Source organism: Papaver somniferum, unplaced genomic scaffold (assembly GCF_003573695.1).
Source record: "Papaver somniferum cultivar HN1 unplaced genomic scaffold, ASM357369v1 unplaced-scaffold_10, whole genome shotgun sequence".
NCBI lineage: Eukaryota > Viridiplantae > Streptophyta > Magnoliopsida > Ranunculales > Papaveraceae > Papaver > Papaver somniferum.
Window position 1 is genome coordinate 14,233,192 of NW_020618825.1, and position 26,926 is coordinate 14,260,117.

Below are 26,926 nucleotides of genomic sequence, written 5' to 3' on the forward strand. Positions count from 1 at the left end.
TATCAAAATAAGAGGAAACCTCACCATCTACCGATCTTAATTTCAACCGATAACTTTGAAAGGCTGATATTCAAAGGGGTAGATGGACGTTTTATACATCTCGAATTGCGTTCATTTTTTTTTGTAAGAATGTAAAGTCTTATAAGAGAAACATATCATCAAAATATTACACTTAAATTCATTGTCATTTGGATTTTGCGGAGAAAATGGTGCAAATCTTATCTGACCTTGTCCATCTAAGAGAGTCCACGGATCCTACCTCTTAAAAATGTAAGAAGTATTTGAATTTGCCTCTTTTTTTGTTTAAACTTGTTTGTTTTGAATTATTGGGTTCAGCCTTTTAGGTGTACTTAGCTAGTGAACAATGTGTAAAATGTGGGTGCATTTAGGAAGGTTGAGAACGGGCATAATAAGCATATAATCCAAAAATCATATTTGGCACAATTATTTACGGAAATGCTATTCACCTCCCTACTCTGCTCCCTCCGATCTGCACCCCACATTTAGGATTTGAATAACATTCAGGTACAAATGGGGTTCATCATTTTCTAGATGTGGGGTTTAGATTGGAGGGAATAGAGTAGGGAGGTGAAGAACAGAGAGCTGAATAGCACCACCAAATTATTTATTCAAATTTACAAATGTTTTCAAAAGGTTGAATTATTATATTCCAAATATTTGAATTTTTATTACATTATTGGAGTTCTCAAAAAAAAAAAAAAAGTACAACGTTAAGTGATAAACACTATGTTAAGGTTGTTATAGGAATTACCGGATATATATAAAACAAAACAATTTTCAGCGTTGGATCTGCTTAATCAGTATTTTTCGTGGAATTTGATGACCTTGAATAGCTGCCTCACACATAATTTGACAAAATTCCAATAGACAGATGAGCAGTTAAGCACCGGTTGCCATCCTCACCGGTGGGCGGTCGAGAGGTAGGACTTAAGTGGTGAAGAGGTCCAAGGAAGGACAAAACAATCACGTGACCGGGCCAGATAGTATTATGGATGAACGACTGAGATTGAAACTTGAATTGTCCTGAGTGCATGTAGGAATAATAATGTCCTTTAGCTAGAAACCACTAACCCTACAAGATTCATAAAATCAAAAGTTAAGGTCAGTATCAATAGGGTCCTTCATTTTGTACACCACTTCCTGAGCCTTAAGTTAATGGTAGGACGACCCCATTATCTTTATAGCAGAGAGATCTTAATAGCATTGGCCAGTGTTGCGTATTGCTGTTTGGATCCATCCCCTGGTGTAGTGTGTTGTGTCCCCCCTCTTTTGGATTGGTAAGGCCTTTATTATCCCTTTTAAAATATTATCCAAAAAATAACCAATTTAAGTAAGCGATGTTTGCAGGTGATTATACATCCGTCGAGAATATTTTTTAGTTTTTTTGAGTGAAAATTTTAAAAATGTAGTGTTAAGTTGTTAAAAAAATAATGTGCTAACAGAGTCTGTTTTAATAGACAATTGTAGGTCGAAATTGAACCATGAAAAGTATCCGGAGATTTTTTCTGGTAAGCCGATTGTTTTTGGATAATAACGTGTATATGGATATTCTTTGTAGTTTGATTTACATGCATTTTGGAATTTAGAATTGAATATCTCTACAATGAGCCTGTCAAATATTTCATATTTTTGGATTTATAGAAGTTTATAGAAACACAAAAACAATACAACAAATTTTTTGTTAGAAGAAATGTAGCCATCAAATGAAATGGCATAGGAACATAGTTGATAATATCGATCATAGAAAGGGAACAATGCCACAATAAAGGCACGTGATTTGAAAGGCAAGAATATAAAACCCTACTTGTATTGTTTTTTTTTTTTGCAAGGTTGGTATATTGATATCCACATAACTCCCACAATTGTTCCAACCTATTAAATTACAGGGAATTACCCAAATACATATAAAACAAAACAATCATCTTCACTAGATTCAGAGATAAATATTTTTATATGGAATCTAGTACATGTAGAGCCACAGTAAAATCCTATTTATTTCACTTTCAAAAAAAAGAAAAAGAAAATCCTATTCATTTTTTTCTAAAAGAAGTGTTGTTACTTGGCTTCCTGGAACAGATAATGAGTCGGCGGATTCCTCAACAGTAGTAAGTGATCTTGAAATAGCAGGTTATACCGGAGATACTAGAGAAGTTTTAAAATGATTTTCAATCTTTAGTTGGGATCCCTATTGTACTTAATTTTCTGGTTGTATTTTACGTCTTGGTGGCATGTTAATCATGTGCATATTTTCTTAAATTTTTTGCACAAAATTGGTCAATTAATCCAATAACGACAATTTTTGGATGAAAAAGACATGTAAAATTTGATACTGTTTTAATTTACATCAGGATGCATCCAGTTTCATCCCTGCTATTTTTTTACTTGTCCATTAGAACCATATTTTAAAAACATTTGAACAAATGACCCATTTTCCGAATTTTTTGCTCTTAACATAATCTCTTGTCTGATCTAAAAAAGATGATACTATCTTAATATACTTACATTTTGGAACTTAGAATTGATTAACTTTTAAATGATCCATCCAATTTCTGTGGTAATTTGGATTCCTGGAAACACAAAAAGAGTACAACAAAGTCTTTGTTAGAAGAAATGTAGTTGTCAAATAAAATGGTAATGGTACCGGTGATCATGAAGGGAGTATAATGCCATAATAAGCCACGTGATATGGAAGACAAGAATGTGAAACTCTAATGATAACTGAGAGTATAGAAGAGAACGATGTTTTTTTTTTTCATTTCTTCTTCTTCTTTGTGTATGAATGCTTGCATGTGAATGGCATTAGTACTAGTATAAGTGGTCGACTTCTCATTCTCACCCTACTCATTCTTGATCATCTCATTATTATCGTCTGTACATGACAAATAATTAAGGCCATTGTGAAAGATGCCAATAACTAAGCTGTGCTGTAACAAGGCCATTGTGTTGCATTCTAATTCTTGCAAGATCTTAAGTACTAGGGCTTGTGAAGCAATGAACTTCATTTTCGCCACTAGTGTATTGATCGGTCTAGTATTGCATTATAGCTACTAGACAAGTCTCCACTAATGCGCTCACCAAAACAAAAAATCTTCCCCTCAGGTTTTCCTACCAGTGGAACAGCTGAGAAAAAACCTACAACACCAAAAAAAAAAGGCTGTCATTTGCTTATCAACAACACAAACATCTAGATATCTATCTAGTATATTAATATTCACAAAGACTGTTAGGCGTTAACCACAACAAAAAAAGTTGGTGTGTAGTTCTAATAATCTAAGTGATGGTTGATGGTTCCATGGTGGATATAGTATGCATGGGCATGGCCTTGGTAAAGTAGGCAGGCAGTTGACGAATTCCATGTCTATAAAAGGTGGTGAATTCCCTTAGCAAGGGAGGACCTATCTGTCTATATAAAGAACAAGGTCAAGAGTACTGCCCACCTACAAAATAAACATGGATGGTCCAATATATTCGTATACACTCACATCATCACGTACTACTAAGTGCAGAAGGAAACAGTAGTATTAAACCACCAACAATTACCAAACTCGATCCATTATGAGTATTCAACTACTATTGTTGTTGCTTAACAGTCAGTAATAACTAGAACTAAAACAGTATATAATGAACTGTTCTAGTTATGTTAGGCAGTTAAGTCAGTTTCTCATTATAGAAAAAGAATTATGCACCAAGCCAGTGGTGCCAGTAAATAAATAAACGAAGAAGAAGAAGAAGAGCAACTATGTGGTAGTAAAGACAATGAAAACTGAAGCTAGATGGAGATCTTACACTGACATTTTCACGCCGTAAAGATAATGCCAGTAAACCCACTATCAATATGTCCAAGCCGAACAGAAGTTTGATAATCGGAAGAGAGAAATTAAAAGAGAAGTCTTATATTTTGGATTTATGGCGGGAACATAAATAAAAACAAGGGCTTTTTAATAAAGTGGTCACCTTTTTGACATATAATTAAGAAAGTGACCGTTTTTTTGAATTCTTTTATAAAATGGTCGAGTTAGACTTTTCCGCCCCGTTTTATTTAAAAAAACAGTAACGGCAGTTAATTTAACACGACTCAAGGATATTGTAGACCTTTTACAGCTTAGTCAACTCGTGAGTCGGCTCATCTTCTTTTGTTCTTCTCCTGTGATTTTTCATTCCCATGAAATCCTAACAAATTATTGAAATCCAATCAAATTCAACGAATCATTACCAAAATTTATATACATCTCTCGAATTAACCTATCTTAATTAAAGAAAAAAAAACAAGGTTATCAGAGAAACGAACAATTATGAACCCTAACTGATAAAATGCAAACAGGAGAGACAAATTAACAATTAATAAAAACCCAATTGAAAAACTTAATCAAATTAATCAGATTTCAATTATTCATTAATCAATTGTTCAATCACAACATAAACCAGCAAACTTAGAAACCCGGAAAGAATAATCATTGAAATCAATAGAAACAAACCCTAATCAGTTCCTATTTCAAAAAAAAAAAATTGTTCCAACTTCGGTGGTTTTTGTTATCACCATGATCAAATCCTTTAGAGTTTAATTCGATTCCCAGACAAAAGACTTGAGTCGGTAGAAAGAAATACTGGATTGAAAGCTTACCGTTACCTTTTTATCCCAATCGAGAGTATTGTTGGTGGTCGAAGAAAGAGTTGGAGGAACAGAGAATAAGAGATGGTTGATGTTAAATGGTCGGTGAAGAAACGGGAATGGTTTGGGTACGAATCAATCGAGTTATCATGTAAGAACAATCATTGAAGAACACCCATTGCCGCATGAGAAAGAGAATATTAAGGATATGGTAGTAATTTAGGGCACAAAAATTGACTAAGCCCACCTGTTGGACCAATTTGGTGGGACCAAATGCAATAATTAACGAAAGGCCATTTTATGAAAGTTTTAAATTTTTTGGCCGGTTTATTAAACCCGGCTAAATTGGGGCCTATCAAATTTTCTTTCCTACACCACCGAATTACTATAGGCACCCAAACTTTTAAGAAATACTAATTTACCCCATATTAATTCCTAAAACTCTCTCCTATAAATTCTAATCTTTCTATTTTCAGTAAATACAAAAACAAAAAAACCTAAACCTAAAAAAACTTTCTATTTCCATCATAATCTTTACAAATTCTCAAAACCCTAGTTTTCATCTTCTTCTCCAACGAATCTTCGATCCACACATGAAAAAGGTAAATCTCCATTAACCCAATCTATGATTCTTCATATCTTGTTGATTTACATGTTTAAATCTTCGTTTTTGACAAATCAAAATTCTGATTACACCCGAAATGGGTTTTTTATTGACCTATCGAACAAACCGATTCTGGGTTTTCGTCCATGAAGAGCATGCACAGTAATCGGTTTACATGATGATTAACATAACCCGATTCTGGGGTAGAAATGAAATATAAAAATACATCACTAGAATCGGTTTATATATGTAATATGTATAATCCGGTTACTATAGTCTCTTCATCTTCCTTCACAATCGGGTTTTATACATGTACCACATAACCCGATTCTTTTAGTCTCTTCAGAATCGGATTACTTATGTTTCTATATGTACCAATTTCTTACTTGTTTTTTTTTTTTTTTTTTTTTTTTTTTTGTGTTAAATGGACTTCACACACCTAGCATTTTACAGTCGAGAGGTAACCTTGGAGGATGTTCTGAGGAAACCACAAAGAGTGCCAGAGAGAATCCTATATAAGTTTTCTTTCGGAGCTGAGACCCGTCTTGAACAATCCCTCGCATTGATTGATATGCTTGCACTGGAAGAGCTTGTTGAGGTCATGAGGTTCGCTAGGATGAGGAGAAATATTATTTCAGCTGAGAGGGATCACCACCTTGAGTTGGAAGGTATGTTTGAAGAAATGGCTGAATGTATAGCCATTGGATGATGCAGAAGCTGCTGCTCTTGATGATGCTGCTGCTGCAGCTGCTCCAGATGCTGGTGCTAGTGGTGGTGATGCTGCTTCTGATGTTGTTGCTGCTACAAATGCTCCTGGTGCTCCTTAAGTTTTTAAGTTTAACTTTTAAATACTAAAACTTTAAGTTTACAATACTTGTGGTTGTTTTAAGTCTTTTGGGATGGTTGATGTTTGTATTTTGGATGATATTTGCGTGGTTGGTGTTTTAATTTTGCATGATCTTGTGTTGAACTTAATGCACCTAATGTTTAAATTGATTCTAGACTGACATGCCAACAATCGGTTTACTCGATATGTCAACATAAACCGATTGTGCAAGCGATTCTTCCTGGATGTTGTTAAGCCAAGCTAGAGTCGGTTCACATATGAATATATATAAACCGATTAGTGTCGGTAAATTAAAATGTTTTTAATCGGTTTACGTTGGTCGCAAGAATGTTTGATTCCTTGTTGCATACAAACACAATCGGGGTTTACAGTCCTTTTAAAAGACCGATTATTTCAAATTATTTCACGTTTTTCAAAAAAATAGCCGTTTGGGACTTTCTCTATAAATAGAGACCTCACCCTTGGACCCCATTTGCCCCAAAATTGATCATTTTTTATTCCCCATCACTCTATATACTCTACAACTACTCATATCATACATATACATACAAAAAATGGCATCATTCGACTCCGCGGAAGATTAGGCAATCACGAAAGCATGGTATGCGGAAAATCAACTTAGACGTCAATCCTCCGAAAGGGAGGATTCAACAACCTTTTGGTCTAAAGTACACAAAAAATTTAGCCAAGAATTTGGGAATCCTAATGCAAGAAGTGTTCAACAACTCCATGGTAGGCACCTAGTCATCGAAAATGCGATACTTGCCTTTTTAGCTCTCCAACCTCGGATTTTTAACACTCGCCCCTTCACCTTGTCCATTGCACAATTTGTAAGTAATTTTGTGGCTTTTTTTACGTACCCCATGTTGTGTTATCTTCCAACGAAACACCACTAACAAATGTAAGCTTGTTTTTGTGTTTTTGTAGAACGAAGTCGTGAAAGTGCGCTACTTGGAAGTAAAGGGGGAAGCATTCTCCTTTGATGCAAGCTATCACTTCTTGGCAGATAGAATCCCGGAGGATAACCCGGGCTATTTGGATGTTGTATCGTCTTCATCGGAGGAAGATTGATGGATTTACAAGTTTTTGTACAGTTTTTGTGGGTAGACCTCTATGTAAACCCTCACGAGACTATAACTCGTCCACTAGGGTCGCCTAGGGGTTTAAAGGCTTGATGCATGTGCTAAATGCATCTTACAATAATAATGCAATGAATGAAAATTAGTAATGAAAGGAAACAATCGGTTTATATATGTCATAAGTAAAATCCGATTCTCTAAATCGGGTTATAAAACATGTCAACGTTAACCGATTATGGATGTCCTCTGTTAATTCGTAAACACCAATCCAGAATCGGTTTACAAGTTAATGAACGTAAACCGATTATGGGTACTGTTTATGAAAAAAATAAAAATTTGATGTTTTGATGAACTCTCTAACATTAGTTAATCTCACATCCAAAACAAAATTAACCCCTAATACCGTTAATTAGTGCTAATTAATCAGGGATAAAATAGGTAGTTTGGTAATTATTTTGATAAGGGGAGGTGTAAAGTGATTTCTAGTGACCTTTTTTGTTATCTAGTTATAGACCCCAATTAAGTGGTATAGGCCCCAATTTAGCCAGGTTACTAAATATATGGATGGAAACTGGCTAGTTTATTGATTTGCCCTAAAAAAAAATAATACAACAATATTGTGTTAGAAGAAATGTAGTTATCAAGTGAAATGTCACAGGGACATATATTAATCAAGAAAGGGAACAATGCCGTAGTAAGGCACGTGATTTGGAAGTCAAGGATATGAAATCCCAATGGTATTGTTTTTTCTAAGGTAAAGGACAATTAATGGTGTTGGTGATGATTGAAATCTTATCCGATTCTCTAAACAATAATACCAGATTGACCAAGAAAAATATTGTTAGAAGTCTCGTGTCTAGATGCTTTGGTCGAAAGCTTAAAATTGGGATCACATTGCCATGGATTTCGTTTCTGATTGACACCACTTTCCCGATAAGATGCGAATATATAAAAAAAATCTTAAGAGGTTTTACCTTGTGAATGTAGCAGTACTGCTCTAGTAAAATTGCATTTTGCACAAATATTGGATATTGCTTGTAACATCTACAACGACCCCTTGAAAATTAAGATCAACTGTGAGTCTAACCTAGTTATATGCTCGCTCCAGTTAGTTTTTGAAAAAGTACTTTTTTGTATTTCTTCCTAAAAATATATTAAATTAAAAAGGTCAAAGTATCATTTTTCTTAAAACGGAGGAAGTATATTTTCTTTTTATCATAGAGGTTTCGATTTAAAAATAATTAGTTATACATTCATCTCCAATTACACTTTGTGTTTTATGATGCCTGCTCTCAAAGCATATCCAACGCGAGATTACCAATTTTCTGATGTTTAGACCATATAGGATTGATGCTCTTTTTGTAATAAATTTTTTTTCTACAGAAACATGATGCACAATGTCAGGATGATTCTGGCAAACATACTAGGTACATTTTGAGAAAACAAAGAACAAAAAGAAAAACACTTTATTTAAGAAAAGAGAGGGAAAATACAAACCAATGAACTAAGGCACTGAAGCTCGAGGTTTTGATATAAAGCTCATTATATGCAACAAAAGTCTAGAGAATGTAGGTTAATACAATCCTTTTGTGAATATTTCATCCAATTGGCCTTTACTTAACACATGTTGTAGCTTGAATAACCTTTATCCACCACTTCCCAGACAGCATGATACTGAATCTTTACGTGCTTTGTCATATCATGAAAAATAGGTAAGGATAAAGCACTTGTGTTATCACATAAGAGTAAAAACTGAATTTTAATAGAAATATGTAACTAAGACAATAATGAAGCAAGCCATTGTAACTCTGCAGCAGCAACAAACAAACACTCGTGCTGAACTTCAATTGATGACTTGGATACATATTCTTGCTTTTTAGAAGACCAAAAAACTAAACTTGAACCTAAAATAACTACATATCCTGATGTTGATCTGATCCTTGTACTTGGAAAACCTGCCCAATGTGAGTCTGTAAAGGCTCTCAAACTATGGAAATCATCCTTTTTCAATTTTCAAAGTAATATACCCAGTCCAACAGTTCCCTTCAAATACCTCAGAAATCTCTTAAGTTGCAAATGGATATATGTTGGTGAATTGACGAACTGGAAAATGTGGTTTACCCCAAAACATATATCCGTTCTTGTAATAGTTAATCATTCCAAACCACCTACAATTATTCTGCATGTACTCACTAGGATCAACTAGCATATTCTATTGTGAATTTAGATTCTAGCAGCTTTAGTAACAAGATTATCACAAGGTTGTTGTCTAACATAATCATCTTTAGTTAACAACTCTAACGTACTTCTTTTGTGTCGACACAATAGAAGGAGAGTTCCTACCAGCTTCAATTCCAATAAAATATCCTAAATGTCCTAATTCATTTATAGCAAACTCTTCCTTTAAAGAAGCAATAAAATCATCGATCATAGCAGAAGAGTTACCAGCTAAGAGTGTGTCATCTGCATATAACAATAAGACAAGTACACCATTCTTATAAGTAAATATATATATATATGTGCATACAAAATTATTTGAATTGATTTCTTGAACCCAAAAGTAATAAGAAAAGAGTTGAACCTAAAACAAACCAAGCTCTTAGAGCTTGTTTCAAACCATATAAATTTTTCTCAAAATGATAAACATATTTAGGAGGATAATCAGGATCAACAGAACCCTGTGGTTATAACATACATACATGTTCATCTAATTACCCATGTAAAAAAGCATTATGCGCATTTAATTTTCTTATCTTCCAAATACAAGCAACAACTTTGATTGTTGCAGACTTAACCACTTGGCTAACATTCTTATTAAGATTTATCTATTGTACCATCCGACTTTTGTTTTATCTTATACACCCACTTAAATCTTAATATGTTAATGTGAGATTCATGAGCTACAGTATCCTATATTTCATTTCCTAGTAAAATTGTAGACAATTGCAATTTAGAATTTTTAACTATTATTTTGAATGTCTTAGGCTCAACAACAATAGTCAATAATGATGTATAAGCTTGAGCAATTATATTTTAAACTAACGCATGAGAGATATGATCTGGAAATATTTTCCACTTTGAAATGCCTCTTGATCTCTAGTAACTATAGTACTAGTAGGATCAGACTAAGATGTAAGTGTAATTTTAGTAATAAAGGAAGAATTTGGATTTGAGTCAGACACATAATTTTAAAAATAGAACTGAGACTCATCAAAAACTACATGCCTAAAATATAAGTCTTTTTAGGCTCATGATTGTAATATCTACAACCCTCATGGACTGTAACCAATGATTTCATTAGGAAAAAGTTTATCGGCTCTTGACTGAGCTAAATAAGACAAATGGCAGTACCGATTTTTTTTTTGGTAAGAATAATCTGGAGGTATACCAAACAAGACCTCAAAATAAGATTTATAATTCAATATCGATGTCTTGTTTATGAGATAAATCGCAGTGAGAAAAACATCATACAGTATTTCTTTTCGACAAGAAGTACTAAATAGAAGAGCATTACCCATATCAATAATATTTATACTTTCTTTCGTCTAGGCCATTTTTTTATTGGGTTTGAGAAAAAGATATTCTAATAAGAATACCACTTGATTCAAGTTATACCTTGAGAGGACCTTTTACGAGTTTTGTTGCACCATCAACTTGAAAAGTTAGTTAAAAAACAATTTTTGTCTAATATTTAAAATGTGTAAAATATTGTACAACATCTTCCTATAGCTACGATGGATAAATCCAATGAAATATGATAAACTCGTCCGCAAACACAATATAATACATATCACCATTCAAAGAGGGAATAATAAGACCCTATATATCACCATAAACCAAAGAAAGTGGCTTCTTCTCATGATAATTTAATAACTCAAAGAAAGTGGCTTCTTCTCATGATAATTTAATAATTATAATGACAATTTTGTTTTTAGCAAGTTGACAAAGATGACACAGAGTCGAAGAATGTGTAGAAGTCAAAACAATTTGTTTTGCAAAATGAAGCTTTTTTTTTTGTTTACATGGATGTCCTAATCTATCATGTCATACTCGAGGAGAAGCAGGTAATGTTGTAGATAAATAAATTTGAGTATTAGGTAAGGCAGAACAATATTATATAAAATACAAGTTATTAACTATTATTTCATGAGCAAGCAAAATATCTGAAAATAAATATCTTTTCTTATACCCATATTGAGTATTAGGTAAGGCAGAACAATATTATGTAAAATACAAGTTATTAATTATTATTTCATGAGCAAGCAAGATATCTGAAAATAAATATCTTTTCTCATACCCATATAGATCAAACCTAAAGTAACAAGAATTATACTTAGTAAACTTTGCTACTAAAAATAAAGTAAGCTTTATATCAGGAACTAATACTAGAGACTTTCCTCCACTAACTTGCACCTTCTTTTTGCCTTGAAAGATAAAAGTCATTTCCAGAAGAGCTTCATCTCCAGACATATATGTTGTTGCATCAGAATCAGAAAGCTATTTTTGACGTATAGAAGAATCAGAGACGAAGTATATTCACTCAAAGTAGTAAAGGCATGTTGTTGAACAACATTTTCTACACCACTTGTAGTAGTAAATCTGTTGAATGTAGGGGTGATACCTGAAATAACATTTACTAGCATAATTTTCTCTCTTTCTATGAATATGACATTTTACCAGAGAAAAATCTCTTCTACCATTTCCATTGCCATTACAAGGAGTACCCTCTTGAGAATTACTAAGGTGTTACAAGTGAATCACACTGTTACAAAGTATTTGCAGACTAATCACTGGACACCTAACTGCAGCGTTGTGTCACGCGTCAGAGTTAACTCAGGTGTTGGAATTACTTTCTTATCCCTCAAATTGAAAGAAAAAGCAAAAACCTAATTCGTTCTCTCCTATTTGCTCCTATTTGCGTCGTTGTTCTCTCTGTCTCTCTTTCTCTTGCTCTGCAACTCCATCTACAAAAAAAAAAAAAAGCATTGATAGAAGGAGATGAACACATTAATGGATAGTTTCCATTAACAGTTTGGTGTGTTGTTGATGTGATTGAAATTGTGTGATTAATTCTTTGAAGACAGCAATTGAAGATCGGAGGTGGAAAGAGGTAAGATCTGAGAAACCCTAATTTTATTTTTGTGATTTTGAATCGATAATTAAATGGTGTTGCATCAGTTAAAAAGAGTTAGGGTTCTGTATGAATTTTGATATGTATGGGTTTTTTCAGTAAACTCTAATTTAATTTGATTTTGTAATTTGATTTATCAGTGAAGAAGAATAGGATTATGAACGGATTTTGTGGTAAAGAATGATTTTGATGGAGTTGTTGTTGTGGTTAAGAATGATTTGGTGGTGCTGGTGTTGCTTGCTAGTGGTGTTGGTGTTGCTTTCTGGTGATGTTTGCCGGTGGTGAGGTGGGTATTTAGAATAATAGATGGCTGAAGTAATGGAAAAGATGGTAAGGATTCTATGGGTTGGAAGGAGCTGCTGTGGATTCTTGAACTGATGATGTAGTTGGTTGAAGCACTGGCGCTGATGATGATGCTTTTACTACAGAAATTGCAGGTCATACTGGTAATGAAATTGGTATAACTATTGGTGTTGTATGTGAGATTGCAATGGTTTGCTGAGAGAATGGAATTGAAGACAGTGGTGTTGTGGTAGTTTTTGATTGCAGTGGTGATTTGAAATGATGAAGAACTGGAGGCTTTGGTTGCTTTTGTTATTTATAGATGAATGTTTAGGACAGGATATGAGTTGTTGTAGATGGTTTGAACTGAAATGGTTATGAACCGGTGGTTCAAGAGGGTGCAACAATTCAGATGGAAATGGTTGTTGTGCAGTGGTGTTTGGTGGTCTGGTAACGCAGGAAATTGGTTATGCAATGGTTGTGGTACAGGTGCAATGGCCGCTGATGTTTGAATGGCACCGGAAATTCAGCCCAGTTCAGGATCTGTGACACCACATTCACACAAGGGTTCATGGCTTCTTCTCTTGAGGTATAGCTACCTCCACCACCACCGGTATCACCACTTCATCACCATCACCTCAACAACTGAGGAGGGGTATTTTAGACAAAATTCAGACTGTTTTTTCAAAAACAGTCAAGTCGGATGGAGAAATATCTTTTTGTAATCACTAATTTAAAGTATGATCATTTGTAAAACAAATTAAGAAAGTGTGACGATTCTGTAAAACACCCATATTGAATTTATACGTATTCTTGAAATTGACATAACTTCCTGAACTCTTGGACTTGCCTCAACCGTTTCCAGCAAAATAGTTACCAGAATTCACATTCATACTGTGGAAGGATGAGGGATAGTGTGTGCACTGAAAACCATACTAGACTCTCGTCGTTGATCGATGAGCCATTGCTTATGATTCACTATCCTAGGTTTAATTTTTGTAAATGTAAATGAGACCACTCTATTGTGCGCATAAATCACAAAATTATCGTACTCTCTTGCTGACCCATATAAAACATGCATTATCAAATCATCCCATCCTTACTGACTTTCTCGCATATTGCGCCTAAAGAATCAATAAAAAAAAAGATTATGTAGGTAAATAAGAATTGTCAAATCACCTTTCCTGAAATTATGAAGATGATTTCTCGACATTCTTATCGTTGCCATAAACTGGTTTCAAGAAAAGATTAAATTTTTGTTGCTGTTGAAAGACCTGGTATATATATCACCAGAAACAAAAGTAGTAAAAGTTGTCTTAATACAACTTGTAACCATAATTTCTAACTTTACTAATAAACTCAGTATGAATTAAAGCTTCAAACATCGTTAATCATAATTTCTCTTATTGGTTCTTATTCATCATTTAATCATTATTAATATAACCATACAAATCCGTCGAAACCAAGATCGACCAAAACTGATCACACCATAACAATAATAATAATTATTATTATTTTGAAGAATCTAGCTTTATGGAAATGTATTTATGTTAGAGAATGGTAAGTATAAATTAAGAGAATTACCATCTTGAGCAGTTGGAGAAGAATTAGTGTTCTTATTAGTCGTTCCCCATCTTCTACTATAAACCAATCAGGACATGAACATATATATCTGAGAAAAATTATGATATACACCAAGAAATAGAGATGAACCTTAAATTGAATTTGATCGGAAATCAGTAAAATTATGTTGATAAAGGTCATCGACAATGAAAAAGGGTATGAAAAAAGATATTGATTCCATGATCTACCGAAAGATTGTTTTGAAATTTGTGGGCATCAAATATGATGATATATATATATATATATATAGTAGGATCGAAAACTAATGATACCATGAGAAATGCATAATTGTGCATTAAAATGAACTACACTATTACAAGATATCTATAAGAGAGAGTATGGTAAACGAATAGCTGGATAAAAGTCAATAAAGGTCAAGTTATAATCCAATTATCAAGATTCCGCCTAACACAGTTAAATATATTTTTCAATTCACATTTACCATTTTTACATGTCGTAGTAGAGAAATGTATTCTCCGTGTAACATGACATGGAAAACTAAGTTTTATAGTAGTCCTCATAGGGATCGGCCTTAACCATAACCAAAAAAAAAAAGGTTGTTAGTGTAAATTCTCAGCTAGCTTGCTTATGGAACCATGCGGTGGATGAATGACTAAGATACCTGCCATGATATCTTGGTCAATTTGGTTAGAAAGAAATGTTAGAGTGTTTTCGAAGAAGAAAATGGAGCTTCAAGAGGTTATTTCTAAATCGAAATACTGATTTTTTACATGGTGTTTATGTTTTATTGAGTTTCAACAGGTTTCTTTTAAATTTGTTATTGAGAATCGGAAGCTGTTGTACTTTTAACCTCCCTAGGTGCAGCTGTTTTCGTTTGCATTCCGTGTCTTTCTTGTATCTCTTCTCTTGTCTTGCTCTTTTTTCTTTCTTTTCTTCCTTGTACTCTCTTTGGGGGTTGCAACCTTTTTTTTGATCAATGAAATTTTTTGCTTTGCTGATCAAAAAAAACAAGCCGAACAAAAGTCAACAAATGTCAATTCAACACTTGACTATATATATATGGCGTGTGTACTTATGGTTCACCAATGCAGAGCTCCAGAGCCTAGTTAGTAAGTTCGCGAATGATTCGCGAATCATTCGCGAATTTTTCCGTATCACGAATTTTACCGTCTTATTCACGTACGTTTGCAACTCCGAATCCAAGTCGCGTATTATGTGGCATTCCCGGATTATTCGCGAATCGTTCACGAATTTTACGTATCCCGAATGATACGTCCGCTTAATTCGCCATAAATTCTTTAGCTTTTACTTTTCAAAGACTCCACTTTTTGGGCTTTACTGCCTCCCGAACATACACGACCGAATATTAGACGTGTTGTAATTTTTATGAAACAAAAACGACTGAAGAGATTTGAAGGTGAAGGTGAGAGAGATCTCAAACTCACTAACCAAGCATCTAAACCACCATACGACGTCCTTTTGGATAACTAATGTTGTATATATTATTAATATCATCATATTGAGTTTATTTTTCCTTAAATAACTCACACATATGCATAAAAATTGGTCTATGACCTTATAAATACAAATTATTTGTTATATATAGATACCGAATTTTCAGAGCCGAACTCACATTTATAAATCGAATTATACACGTACGTATGCCGTTCCGAATTAATGACGAATCACGTCCCGTTGACCGAATTTTGGACCGAATCTGAATTTTACAAAACCGTATAATACTCGTACGTTTGCCGTTCCGTACGTTTGCCGAATCCCGAATTGCTAACTAGGCTCCAGAGTATGTTACCATAGCTTGGAAGGTTGCTGGTGTGAATTCTCAGCTAGCTAGCTAGCTGATGGAACCATATTGTGGATGGATGGGCTTATCAAACTGGGCTGGCAGGCAGTTGACAATCTCCATGTTCTATAAAAGGTGGTGAACAGTATTAACTAGGTAAAACAGTAATGAATTTAGGCAGTTAATTCAGTTTCTAAAAATAGTATTATGTCCCCAGTAGTACCAGTAAATAAACACAGGAATAAGAAAGAACAATTATGTGGTAGTAATGACAAACGTAAAAAGGAGATGGATAGGGATGCATCACTGACATTTCTCACTCCGTTTAACTACTTTGAATGTAGTAGTAAAAAAGAAAAGAGATAGTGGGTCCCGCAGTGAAAAAGACAATGAGTGGCTGGGTCCCACGAGGGTGATGTTTTGATGATCATCAGAAGAAGAGAAATGAAAAGTAGATAAAGAAGAAAAGAGAGACAGGCAGCAGATTACCTTCCCGAGGGACGAAAGGAAAGGAAAGGAAAGGAAAAGGAAAGGAAAGAGAGTGGAGTAACTTTCTCTGGTTTGCTTTTTTGGCAGTGTATCAGGTACGATATGTATGGGTCATGGGGACCATGGCTATTTAACGTTTATTTAGGTTTAAACGGGAAATGCCGTTAGTGTGATCCTAGTTATTTTGTTTCAGAAAAAATGATATTTTTCCTAGTCGTCCGTTTGGACTATCCCAAAAACCTGAAAGGACACTTCTAAATTAGGATAAACGTGGTTTTTCGGGATAATTTGTTGGTATGTATCGGTGCGTTTAAATACCAGAAGCAAGAGTATTTCTATTTCTCTAGAAGCAGAAATTAGAATGAATTTTTTTTTTTCTGATTCTTGAGGATGCCTGAGCCAGGAGATTGAGGTGTTAAATAAGCTGCATGTTGTTGTGGGTTTTGTTCCTTCGAAAATAACTGCGAAGATTAAGTAATGTGCTTGATAGAAAATTGAGGCGTGATGCTTGTGCGTAGCCGACCTACATATTTCGTGTCCTTTTTTCTGAATTAGATAGATATCCTATTTTTCTTAGGAAAAATATGAACTCTTCCGATAAAATTCTTTTTCGTTAATGTTGGCTAAATCTTTTACTCAAGAACAAGCTTTGGATACTAGAAGAAGTTGAAATTAATCATGCAAGTCGTCGATTTTTGTTAATGTTGCCTATCTTTCTTTTTGTTTCTAAAAGTTATTCTAAAATTGGCATCAAATTAGTTTCTGCTTTTTCAACTTTTTTCATTATAAAAAATGTAGAAGCATACAGGAACCCTATCGTAGCACTGGAATAGGTAGCGGGCTTGGTTGGGGGAGCCGATCAATGAATTTTTCAAGTGTACGTTTTTAGATTTAGAGTATGGATTAATTGTCTTGTCCCACTATTATAGCCTGTTTGGACACACTTCCAATTTTCTTTTTAGATTTCTAGAAACAACAAGCAAAAACAATTCAGTTTGTGTATAAAAATTCAGAACGACTTTTAAATCAAAAAATCAGAGAAAAATAATTTTATTTATGACTTCTACTACTAATTTCCGATTTCTTATAACCTGTATGAATAGTACACCAAAAGTAGTTTTTTAACTTCAAGAAATCGAAAAGTCAGAAGTCAATTCTGGTGTCAAATATCAAGCACAAGGAAGACAGGATTTTGCTCCGCTATGAGGTTTTGGGACATTCCTTCGACTGATTGATCAGGAAGAAGGTGATGGTGAGAAGACACTATGTGATTCTTTTCGGATGGAAAATTTTCTATCATAGAACTTTCAGGATGAGTTATAGAACATTCAGGCTAAGTTATGTTCGGAGAAAAAAATTCCTAGGGTTAGTTGTGGGGACCGAATAGACACCGAGTGTACCCCGGGCATAATCAACGGTGAAGCAAAATAGTTTTGCTTCTGATTTTCGCTTCTCGAAAAACAGAAATTAGGAGCAAATTTGTATCCAAACGCACTATTAGCTCCCGGTATCCAAAAGTGGAAGTCAAGAAAAGATTTGTATCCAAACGTTTGTAGCACCCTGTGAGCAACCAGGAGTTTGGATAGTGTGTTACTAAATTAAACCCCGAATCCACATCCATGGCAGTAACACCGTTAGAAGGGCAGAGAATGCAGAGATATTAATAGTGAGAGAGAAAGAGACACAGAGCTGTGGGGTTCTCCAAAAATTTATCAGATGACCAGGTAGTCATTGTCAACCACCGTCATCCAAGATTACTGTTAACTCACAAACACAGACTAGTAGTAGTAGAGAGATAGAAAAGAGAGAGAGAGAGAGAGGGTTGTCCTCCTGCTGTCCTGTTTAGTGTGTTGCAGGTCTCTCTTTGCTTTGTACAGCCCAGCCAGCCAGAAAATTGCAGTTCTTGTTCTTGTTTTTTTTAACACCTACCTCCTTCATTCCTCTCTCAAATAATTCTTCTCTTCTCAAAAACAAAACCCATTCACTCATCAAACACTGCCACAGAAGAGATGTGATTGAACAAGCCAGTAACAACAATTCATTACTCATTCATCCTTATTTCGTGATAACCTTGAAAATTGATTGAGAACCCATTTTCTCTATAATCATCCCACTCTGCTTCACTGCTAGTAGTACTACTACCACTCACTTGATTCTGCAGATTCTGAAATCATACAACCAGAAAAGGGTCCTTTCAATGTTTGTTAATAATAATAATACTTCAAGAACTAGAGAAGAAGGATAAGGAGGAGAAGACCTTCATTATCTCTTCAAAATGAGTACTATTGTGCAATGAAAGCAACCAAGGTGTTTGATTGAAGACCCATTTTGTGCATTTTGAGATAGATAGATAATACTAGTACAAGAACTAGAGAGGAACTTGAGTAAGAACAAGCAAAGTCGTGGTGGGTGATAAAACAAGAAAAAAGGGTTTGCAGTTATGGGATTCTTCAAGATGGGTTTAGTCACAATGGAGAAGTGAATGTTCTTGAGATCATCCAGAGACTAACTACAATGGGTAGTGTGATTCCAACAACAATTTTGGTTCTGCTTCTGTTTTGTTGTTGCTTCAGTACTAGTTTTGGCTCCCCTGCTTCAGACAATGGTGAGCTCCTCCTCCCCCATCTAACTTTCTTATACTCTTTTGTGCTGACATGATTTAGCTTTCCTTGGTGAATCTAATCTAATTTGATTTTTTTTTTTGGGTGTATTCTATACAAATCAAATCTTTTAGAAGTAGTACATTACATTATTATTAAACTATTGATTTTATCTTTAGTTGTTTAAATAATTGGGAGCATTAGTGTTTGTTGTTAGACAAGATTGAGACATTCTTAGACTAATACTTTTTTTTCTTCTTTTTAATTATTATTTCTTTGTTTTGTTTGTTGTTGAAAAGGAGGGACATTGTTGGATATCAAGAAATCTTTTAGAGATGTGGATAATGTGTTATATGACTGGACTGATTCCTCATCTGATAATTACTGTTCTTGGAGAGGAATCATTTGTGATAATGTCACATTTGATATCATGGCACTGTAATGTTTTATCCCTACTCTGTTCATTTCAATTTTAGCTTCATTACCACCACTTATAATCTTGGTTTTTAATGAATTGTTTGTTTGTTTGTTTGCTTGTAATGCAGTAATCTCTCGGGTTTGAATCTAGGTGGGGAGATATCGCCATCTATTGGTAATCTGAAAGGACTGGTTTCCATGTATGTACTGTCCAACCTATTCTTTCTTTGTTTTGATTCTTCATACTGGTACTAGAGAATAGTTTCTTTGAGTTGGAGCTCTTTCGATTGTCATGCTTATGGATTCTTGTTGTATGTACAGTGACTTGAGAGGGAACCATCTGTCAGGACAAATTCCGGATGAGATTGGTGAATGTTCATCTCTTCAAACCCTGTAAGTAAACATTGGTTGTGGAGATGGCTTGGTATTTTACTGCTCGATCTCGCATTTTCTTCCTTGTATTGATTAACTGGGTATCAATTTGTGATGCCAGGGATTTGTCTTTCAATGAGATTTATGGGGACATACCATTTTCAGTATCAAAGTTGAAAGAATTAGAAACATTGTAAGCTTCTTTTTCCATTGAGTGGTTCAAATCAATGATCTGTGTTCTGCAATTTTATCTAACTTTGAATTTCTTGGCAGGATTTTGAAAAGCAATCAGTTAATTGGACCCATTCCCTCAACTTTGTCACAGATTCCAAACTTGAAAATCTTGTAAGTTTCACTCAGTTATTTATTTTTCCCAACCTTATCTTCTCGATTTGTAAAGTACTATAAAGTTTCTTTGTTCCTAGGGACCTGGCTCAAAATAAACTTAGTGGTGAGATACCTAGACTTATCTACTGGAATGAAGTTCTACAATACCTGTAAGTTTATGAATCCGCGTTACTCTTGCTGCAATTAGTTCTGGGCAATTATTTGTAGGCCAGGGTATAACTGTTTCTGGTTTGTCTTGTAATACAGGGGATTGCGAGAGAACAATTTGGTAGGGAGTCTCTCTTCCGATATCTGCCAATTAACAGGCTTGTGGTTTTTGTAAGTTTGTATGCTTAGTCAAATGCTCAATATGTGTTTCTCGACACCTTCTTCAGAAGAGCTATGTTCATTAATTTCGTTGTTTTTTAACTTTTGCAGTGATGTAAGAAATAACAGTCTTACTGGTAGCATACCTATGAATATTGGAAACTGTACAGGCTTCCAGGTCTTGTACGTATCAAGAAGCTAAATCACAGATTTCTCTTAAACGTAACTTCTGTATTTCTAACTAGTCCCTGACTTCCTCCTTGCTTGATTGACAGGGATTTATCCTACAACCAGCTTACTGGGGAGATTCCATTTAACATTGGTTTTCTACAAGTGGCCACTCTGTACGTAGTCCTTAGTTTACTTTTGATTCTTCACATCAAGATACTCAAGGGCCCGTCTTATTTATGATTTTGTTTTTTTGAATGGAAGATCTTTACAAGGAAATAAACTCACCGGGAAAATTCCATCTGTGGTTGGTCTGATGCAGGCACTTGCTGTTTTGTAAGCATTTTTCACTTGGCCATCGTTGAGCTATATCTCAAAATTCTGTTATTACCTCCTGTTAATCATTATTGACGTGTTCAGTACTTTATATTTACTGCAGAGATCTTAGCTGCAACTTGTTAAGTGGACCGATTCCTCCAATCTTGGGAAATTTGACTTATACGGAGAAACTGTAAGTTTCGTATTCCTAGTTTACCTTATTAAAAAATATTGCTAATATTCATCTATCCCTACGTCTAGTAATGTCAGTACCTTGTGCAAGGTGCGTATTATTTAATCGGTATGGTTTTTTCTTGCAGGTACTTGCACAGTAACATACTTACTGGAAGCATTCCACCCGAGTTGGGAAACATGACTAGGCTCCATTACTTGTGAGTACAATTTTTTGTTGCAAGTGAATCCGAGATCTGATAACTGCAACATGGATTAATTGTTTCCCCGAATTAACACTTTGATTTTGCAAATTAAGGGAGTTGAATGATAATCAGCTAAGTGGACATATTCCCCCTGAACTTGGGCAGCTCACCGACTTGTATGATTTGTAAGTTTTGCTGAAACTCTTTATGTTTTTCAAATTTCTCTTGATTTAAGCAGACCTTCTTTTGTTTTGGGAGGATTAATAATGCAACCGATTGTGCAGGAATATTGCTAACAACAATCTTGAAGGTCCACTCCCTGCTAATCTTAGCTCTTGCACTAATCTCAATAGCCTGTAAGCATATAACTTCAGGCTGGTTGCATAACTGTTTTATTTTGGTCAAGTGGATGTTATCGACTCATTGAGCTTTTTCTTTGCAGCAATGTTTACAATAACAAACTGAATGGAACAATTCCACCTTCCTTTGAAAGGCTCGAGAGTATGACATACTTGTGAGTACCATTTTCTTTCATCAGTTATATAACCACGTGATTGGGGTTCCGGCCCTCTATGTTGACTCCCGAGCTTCTATCTTGTTGATGACAGTTGAAATAAGTGATGCATTCTGTTTTTAGTTTGAGCATCATTTCAAATTTGAGTCGTACTCTCTTGGAGTCATAGGCATCTTGAACTGATCACAGTTTTATCAACCTGTTCAGGAATCTTTCATCAAACAGTTTTAAAGGTCCAATACCTATCGAGCTATCTCGAATCGGTAATTTGGATACCCTGTAAGTGCAGACCTTTTTCAACAATTACGTTGTGCCATAATGCTGCTTCTAATCTCATCTCCGGGTTTATGGCATGTGTTTCTCCAGGGACCTTTCGAACAACAAGATATCTGGTCCTATACCTTCTTCGATTGGTGACTTGGAGCATCTCCTTACACTGTTAGTTTTCATACTCAGAGCTTAGGTTTCTTCAAGTTACATCCGTGTTGCTCCATTTTTTCTTCCTCTTGACACTTCGGTATTTTGTGATAGAAATTTAAGCAAGAACCGTTTAGCTGAAGGGATTCCGTCGGAGTTTGGCAATCTTAGGAGTGTCCTGGAGATGTAAGATAGCTTTCCACTTTTGCATTTTGATTTCATTATCCTTTATTTGTTATTTACTAGATTATAAACTTATGATTCTACTCCTATTCTAGAGACCTTTCACATAATCGTCTCACTGGTCTAATCCCTCAAGAACTTGGTCAGCTTCAGAATTTGTATTCATTGTGAGTTCTCCCTTCTCTGTTTTCCGGACATGATGCTTATTTTTTAATGGGTAAGAAGTTCATTGGGTGATGTGACTCAACTTTTTGGGTGTAAAAAATTTTCAGGAAAGTAGAATACAACAATTTGACAGGGGATGTAGTGCCATTAATATCTTGTCTGAGTCTTAGTGTGCTGTAAGTTTTCTCTCCGTACCGATTTAATGTTGTTTACACAATATAGGACGACTAAGCCCTTTGGAGATACTAATAGAAACTTCAATCTTTTCTCTTTAATGCAGCAATGTGTCTTACAATAATCTCTTCGGTGATATTCCCACTGGCAATAACTTCTCAAGGTTTCGTTTTGATAGGTATGTGAAAATTCATTTCGTGTAGTCATGACCAGAAATAGGATTTTCATCTTTGTTAAATTGACCACAATTTTATCCTTTTTCCAGCTTTACTGGAAACCCCAATCTTTGTGGTTATTGGCTTGGTTCTCCATGCCAGACATCTCATCCACCAGAGCGACGTAAGTTTCAGCTAGAAAGCTAAAGATCTGTATCATATTTCATTTCCTTCGCCCTGTACCTCATCACATTTGTTTTTTGCAGCTCCAATCTCCAAAGCCGCCATCTTAGGTATCGCATTGGGTGCTCTTGTTCTACTTCTCCTTATCTTGTTAGCAGCATTTCGACCACACCATCCAAAACCTTTTGTAGAAGGATCGCCAGAAAAACCAGGTACTTATTCATCATATAAACAACATCAACCCCAGGTCAAGTATTCAAGGGGTTAATAAAGAGTACTCCTTTCTAATGCAGTTACGTTTACCTCACCAAAGCTCGTGATCCTTCACATGAACATGGCCCTTCATGTGTACGAAGACATCATGAGGATGACTGAGAATTTAAGTGAGAAGTATATAATTGGATGCGGAGCATCAAGTACTGTGTACAAATGTGTGCTGAAGAATTGCAGGCCAGTGGCTATCAAGAGGCTATACTCTCACTACCCCCAGTGCCTGAAGGAATTCCAGACAGAGCTTGAAACTGTTGGAAGCATCAAGCACCGAAACCTTGTTAGTCTCCAAGGATATTCTTTGTCTTCCTCAGGCAATCTTCTGTTCTACGAGTACATGGAGAATGGTAGCCTATGGGATATCCTACACGGTAAGTGTTTCTAAATAGTAGTCTTCCCAAATCACTTTTAGGTTTTTAGCTTTTGATCGTGGTTGGTAATATTTTTATTACAGGGCCTTCCAAGAAAAAGAAGCTTGACTGGGACACACGACTTAGAATAGCGCTTGGCTCAGCTCAAGGATTAGCATATCTCCACCATGACTGCAGCCCTCGAATCATCCATCGGGATGTCAAATCTTCAAACATACTTTTGGACAGGGATTTGGAAGCCCATCTCACTGACTTTGGAATTGCGAAGAGCTTGTGTGTGTCCAAAACACATACTTCAACTTACATTATGGGCACTATTGGCTACATAGATCCTGAGTATGCTAGAACCTCTCGGCTCACTGAGAAGTCGGATATCTACAGCTTTGGCATTGTTCTGCTTGAGCTTCTTACTGGGAGGAAAGCAGTGGATAATGACTCCAACCTCCACCAGCTGGTAAAATTTCATTTTAAACCCTTTCTTAGCTCTTTAGCAAATATCACTTTCTGTTTTAACGTTCACTTACAAATTCGTTTACTCGCAGATTATGTCCAAGACTGCGAACAATGCAGTAATGGAAACAGTCGATCCAGAAATCTCCTCTACATGTAAAGATCTTGCAGCAGTGAAAAAGCTATTTCAACTAGCCCTGTTATGCACTAAAAAACAGCCCTTTGATCGGCCAACAATGCACGAAGTTGCTCGTGTTTTAGAATCCTTAGTTCCCATTCCTGATGTTAAACAATCTCCTCCACCAGGCTCAGGACCTCCACCACCACCATCGAACGTGCCCAGTTACATGGAAGAGTATGCAAATCTTAAGAACCCTGGAATGTTATACTGCGCATCTGTTAGTACTTCAGATGCTCAACTCTTTCTGAAATTTGGAGAGGTTATATCTCAAAACACCCAGTGAACGTCTAATCCGAGCTCTGAAAATCCATAAATCTTCTGAATATGTTGTATAAAGAGATCTATTTAGATAGCTAGCCATTCACAGTAAGATATGTATTTAAGATATCTAGTGAAAATGATGCTTTTCCCTTGGGAAATTTTTACAATTTGCACTTAAAAGTCTTTGTTGGACCAAAAACGTTTTTCTCCAGCAGGGCCGCCAAAATATTATTGCCGTATATTTTTGTTGCTTAATTTATAATATGTTTCTTGTGGCATAAAAAAATAAAATAAAATCTAAAATTATAATGCCGTTTATATGGGTTGAAACTTGAAATTGTCTCACTATAGAAAATAAGAATCCCAAAAAAATCTCAACCATAATTGGAAACATTGGGCCAAACCACGACGCCCACAATGTTGATGGAGCCAAATTTCATTTTTGGAAGAAACAGAAAAAAAAAAAAAAACGTTAGGGTATTCTCTCTAAACCACTCTAATCTCATTTGGTGTAGACCTATTGTTACCAGAGAAGCAAATGGAGTTCAGAACAGTGGCAAAGAAAGGTCAGTTGATTCTCTCCTTTCTCTTCATTTTCCCTTTTAATTCAGTATATTTCATCTATCTCCTAAGTTTATTTTTTGTTTCTAGTATTCATTGTTACTGTCAAAATGATTAATTTTCAGTGATGGTTGTTGACGAATTTCCGGAGGAAATCGTAGAAAACATCGTTGTTAGGTTACCTGTGAAATCAATTTGGAGGTTCAGGTGCGTATGCAAGGATTGGTATAAGTTATTGAAAGGAAACTCTAGGTTTGTTAGATTGCATTTGAAGCATGCTGTAGAATTGAACAGGTTTAAATTCATGCTTTATTCCTTGCATCCATCTAAGAAGAACATTTACACCATAACTTACGATCCATCGACATTTAGTGTGTCTAGCAGAAAAAGAGTAATCACAAGTAGAAAGAATCTCATTGATGTAAAATACCCTTTTAAATCCGAGAACACTACTGGAGTTGGATTTTGGGGGTCTTGCGATGGTTTAGTTTGTCTTAGTCCAGGGTATTTGGCACGCATGAAACAAAGCCTACTAGACGTTGTAATGATATGGAATCCATCAACAGGAGAGTATAGGAAATTGCCACCTGCTCCGATTGTTGGTAAACCAGATTATCTTGAATATGGATTTGGTTATGACCAAAAGATTGATGACTTTAAAGTAGTGTGTCTGGCGGGTAATGACGATAAGTTTTGGTGTCGCACTTGTGTATATACATTGGGAGGGTCGAACTCATGGGGACCAATGAAGAAGATTCCTTATAATCTGGCGTGCCAAGAACTTGCAGGGCGGCTACAAGAAGTACCCGATATGGGACGGCTTCCGGTTAATGGAGTTATTCATTGGATTGCATTTCGTAAGTCAGGGCAAGTGGTCTCTAAAGTCATTTTGTCTTCTAATTTTGAGAAACAAGAATTCGCAGAGATTCAACTTCCTAACCCTTTGGATGAAAGATTTCATACAAATTTGTGCGTCTTGGAAGGGTCTCTCTGCTTACTTCATATGTCTAAGCTCAGAGTCGATTTATGGGAGTTGTCCAACTATGAAGAGGAAAACTCTTGGACTATGCTTTTTACCATTGATGCCGAGAAGGTTTTTGGGTACGTTGGATATCTGATACCCTTGCGGTGTTTTAAGAACGGTAAGTCTCTTTTAGCATTTGATAGAGATGGTGCATTCAATATAGGTTTGTATGATTCAGAGCGTCAAACATTTAAGCCATTCATGGTCTTTGGTGGTATGATCTCATACTCAGTTTGCACTATATCTATGTTGAAAGCTTACATTCGCCTTGCAAAGATACTACATACCAATTGAGGTCAGCAGAAGCAAAAGAAGCAGATTATGATCACAAGTACGCTGGGACGAATGCGACGGTGCGGTCTGCCACAAAAGAAAACAAACCAAAATGTTGCCAATAGATTTCTTTCTTGATGTTTCAATTGTTTGGGAATGTTCTTGTTTATTTTATTGCACCTGAAAAACCAGAATAATGCTATGTTTTGAAAGACAATTCTTCAAATTGTTGTGCAGTTTTCTGACATTGTTTTCTTACTTAGTATCATGAACTTGGTTATTTGTTTTAGATCCTGCAGCATTTTTCTTTTGTGAAGCTACCCAAAATGGCAATTTGGCCTGAATTATGAATGTTCCCCTACATAGATTAAATAGATGTCTATGGTTAGCC

The 26,926-nt window shown here is 35.4% G+C and overlaps 2 protein-coding genes and 1 long non-coding RNA gene across 3 annotated transcripts; all 3 read left to right on the plus strand.

Moving 5' to 3' along the window:
• Positions 1 to 12,063: 12,063 nt before the first annotated feature.
• Positions 12,064 to 13,401, plus strand: LOC113326570. Its single transcript, XR_003348399.1, has 2 exons — positions 12,064 to 12,270; positions 12,432 to 13,401. It is a non-coding gene; the product is annotated as an uncharacterized LOC113326570 (long non-coding RNA).
• A 4,791-nt stretch (positions 13,402 to 18,192) lies between these two features.
• Positions 18,193 to 24,918, plus strand: LOC113326756 (LRR receptor-like serine/threonine-protein kinase ERECTA). Its single transcript, XM_026574411.1, has 27 exons — positions 18,193 to 19,052; positions 19,347 to 19,485; positions 19,593 to 19,664; positions 19,786 to 19,857; positions 19,958 to 20,029; positions 20,110 to 20,181; positions 20,262 to 20,333; positions 20,431 to 20,502; positions 20,602 to 20,673; positions 20,766 to 20,834; positions 20,923 to 20,994; positions 21,098 to 21,169; positions 21,297 to 21,368; positions 21,467 to 21,538; positions 21,638 to 21,709; positions 21,796 to 21,867; positions 22,075 to 22,146; positions 22,234 to 22,305; positions 22,399 to 22,470; positions 22,563 to 22,634; positions 22,740 to 22,808; positions 22,913 to 22,984; positions 23,072 to 23,145; positions 23,228 to 23,356; positions 23,438 to 23,785; positions 23,869 to 24,239; positions 24,328 to 24,918. Exons 1-27 carry the CDS (start codon positions 18,962 to 18,964, stop codon positions 24,697 to 24,699), a joined length of 2,958 nt encoding a protein of 985 aa, XP_026430196.1. The 5' UTR covers positions 18,193 to 18,961; the 3' UTR covers positions 24,700 to 24,918.
• A 249-nt stretch (positions 24,919 to 25,167) lies between these two features.
• On the plus strand, positions 25,168 to 26,721 carry LOC113326062 (F-box/kelch-repeat protein At3g06240-like). Its single transcript, XM_026573870.1, has 2 exons — positions 25,168 to 25,243; positions 25,364 to 26,721. The coding sequence occupies exons 1-2, from the start codon at positions 25,216 to 25,218 to the stop codon at positions 26,554 to 26,556; spliced, it is 1,221 nt and encodes a 406-aa protein (XP_026429655.1). The 5' UTR covers positions 25,168 to 25,215; the 3' UTR covers positions 26,557 to 26,721.
• Positions 26,722 to 26,926: the final 205 nt, after the last annotated feature.

Coding starts and splice junctions, on each gene's coding strand:
- LOC113326062 (XM_026573870.1), top strand. CDS start 25,216: ATGGAGTTCAGAACAGTGGCAAAGAAAG. Junction 25,244..25,363: donor CAGAACAGTGGCAAAGAAAG/GTCAGTTGATTC, acceptor ATTAATTTTCAG/TGATGGTTGTTGACGAATTT.
- LOC113326756 (XM_026574411.1), top strand. CDS start 18,962: ATGGGTAGTGTGATTCCAACAACAATTTTGGTTCTGCTTCTGTTTTGT. Junction 19,858..19,957: donor TGTTCATCTCTTCAAACCCT/GTAAGTAAACAT, acceptor TTGTGATGCCAG/GGATTTGTCTTTCAATGAGA. Junction 21,868..22,074: donor CTCGAGAGTATGACATACTT/GTGAGTACCATT, acceptor CAACCTGTTCAG/GAATCTTTCATCAAACAGTT.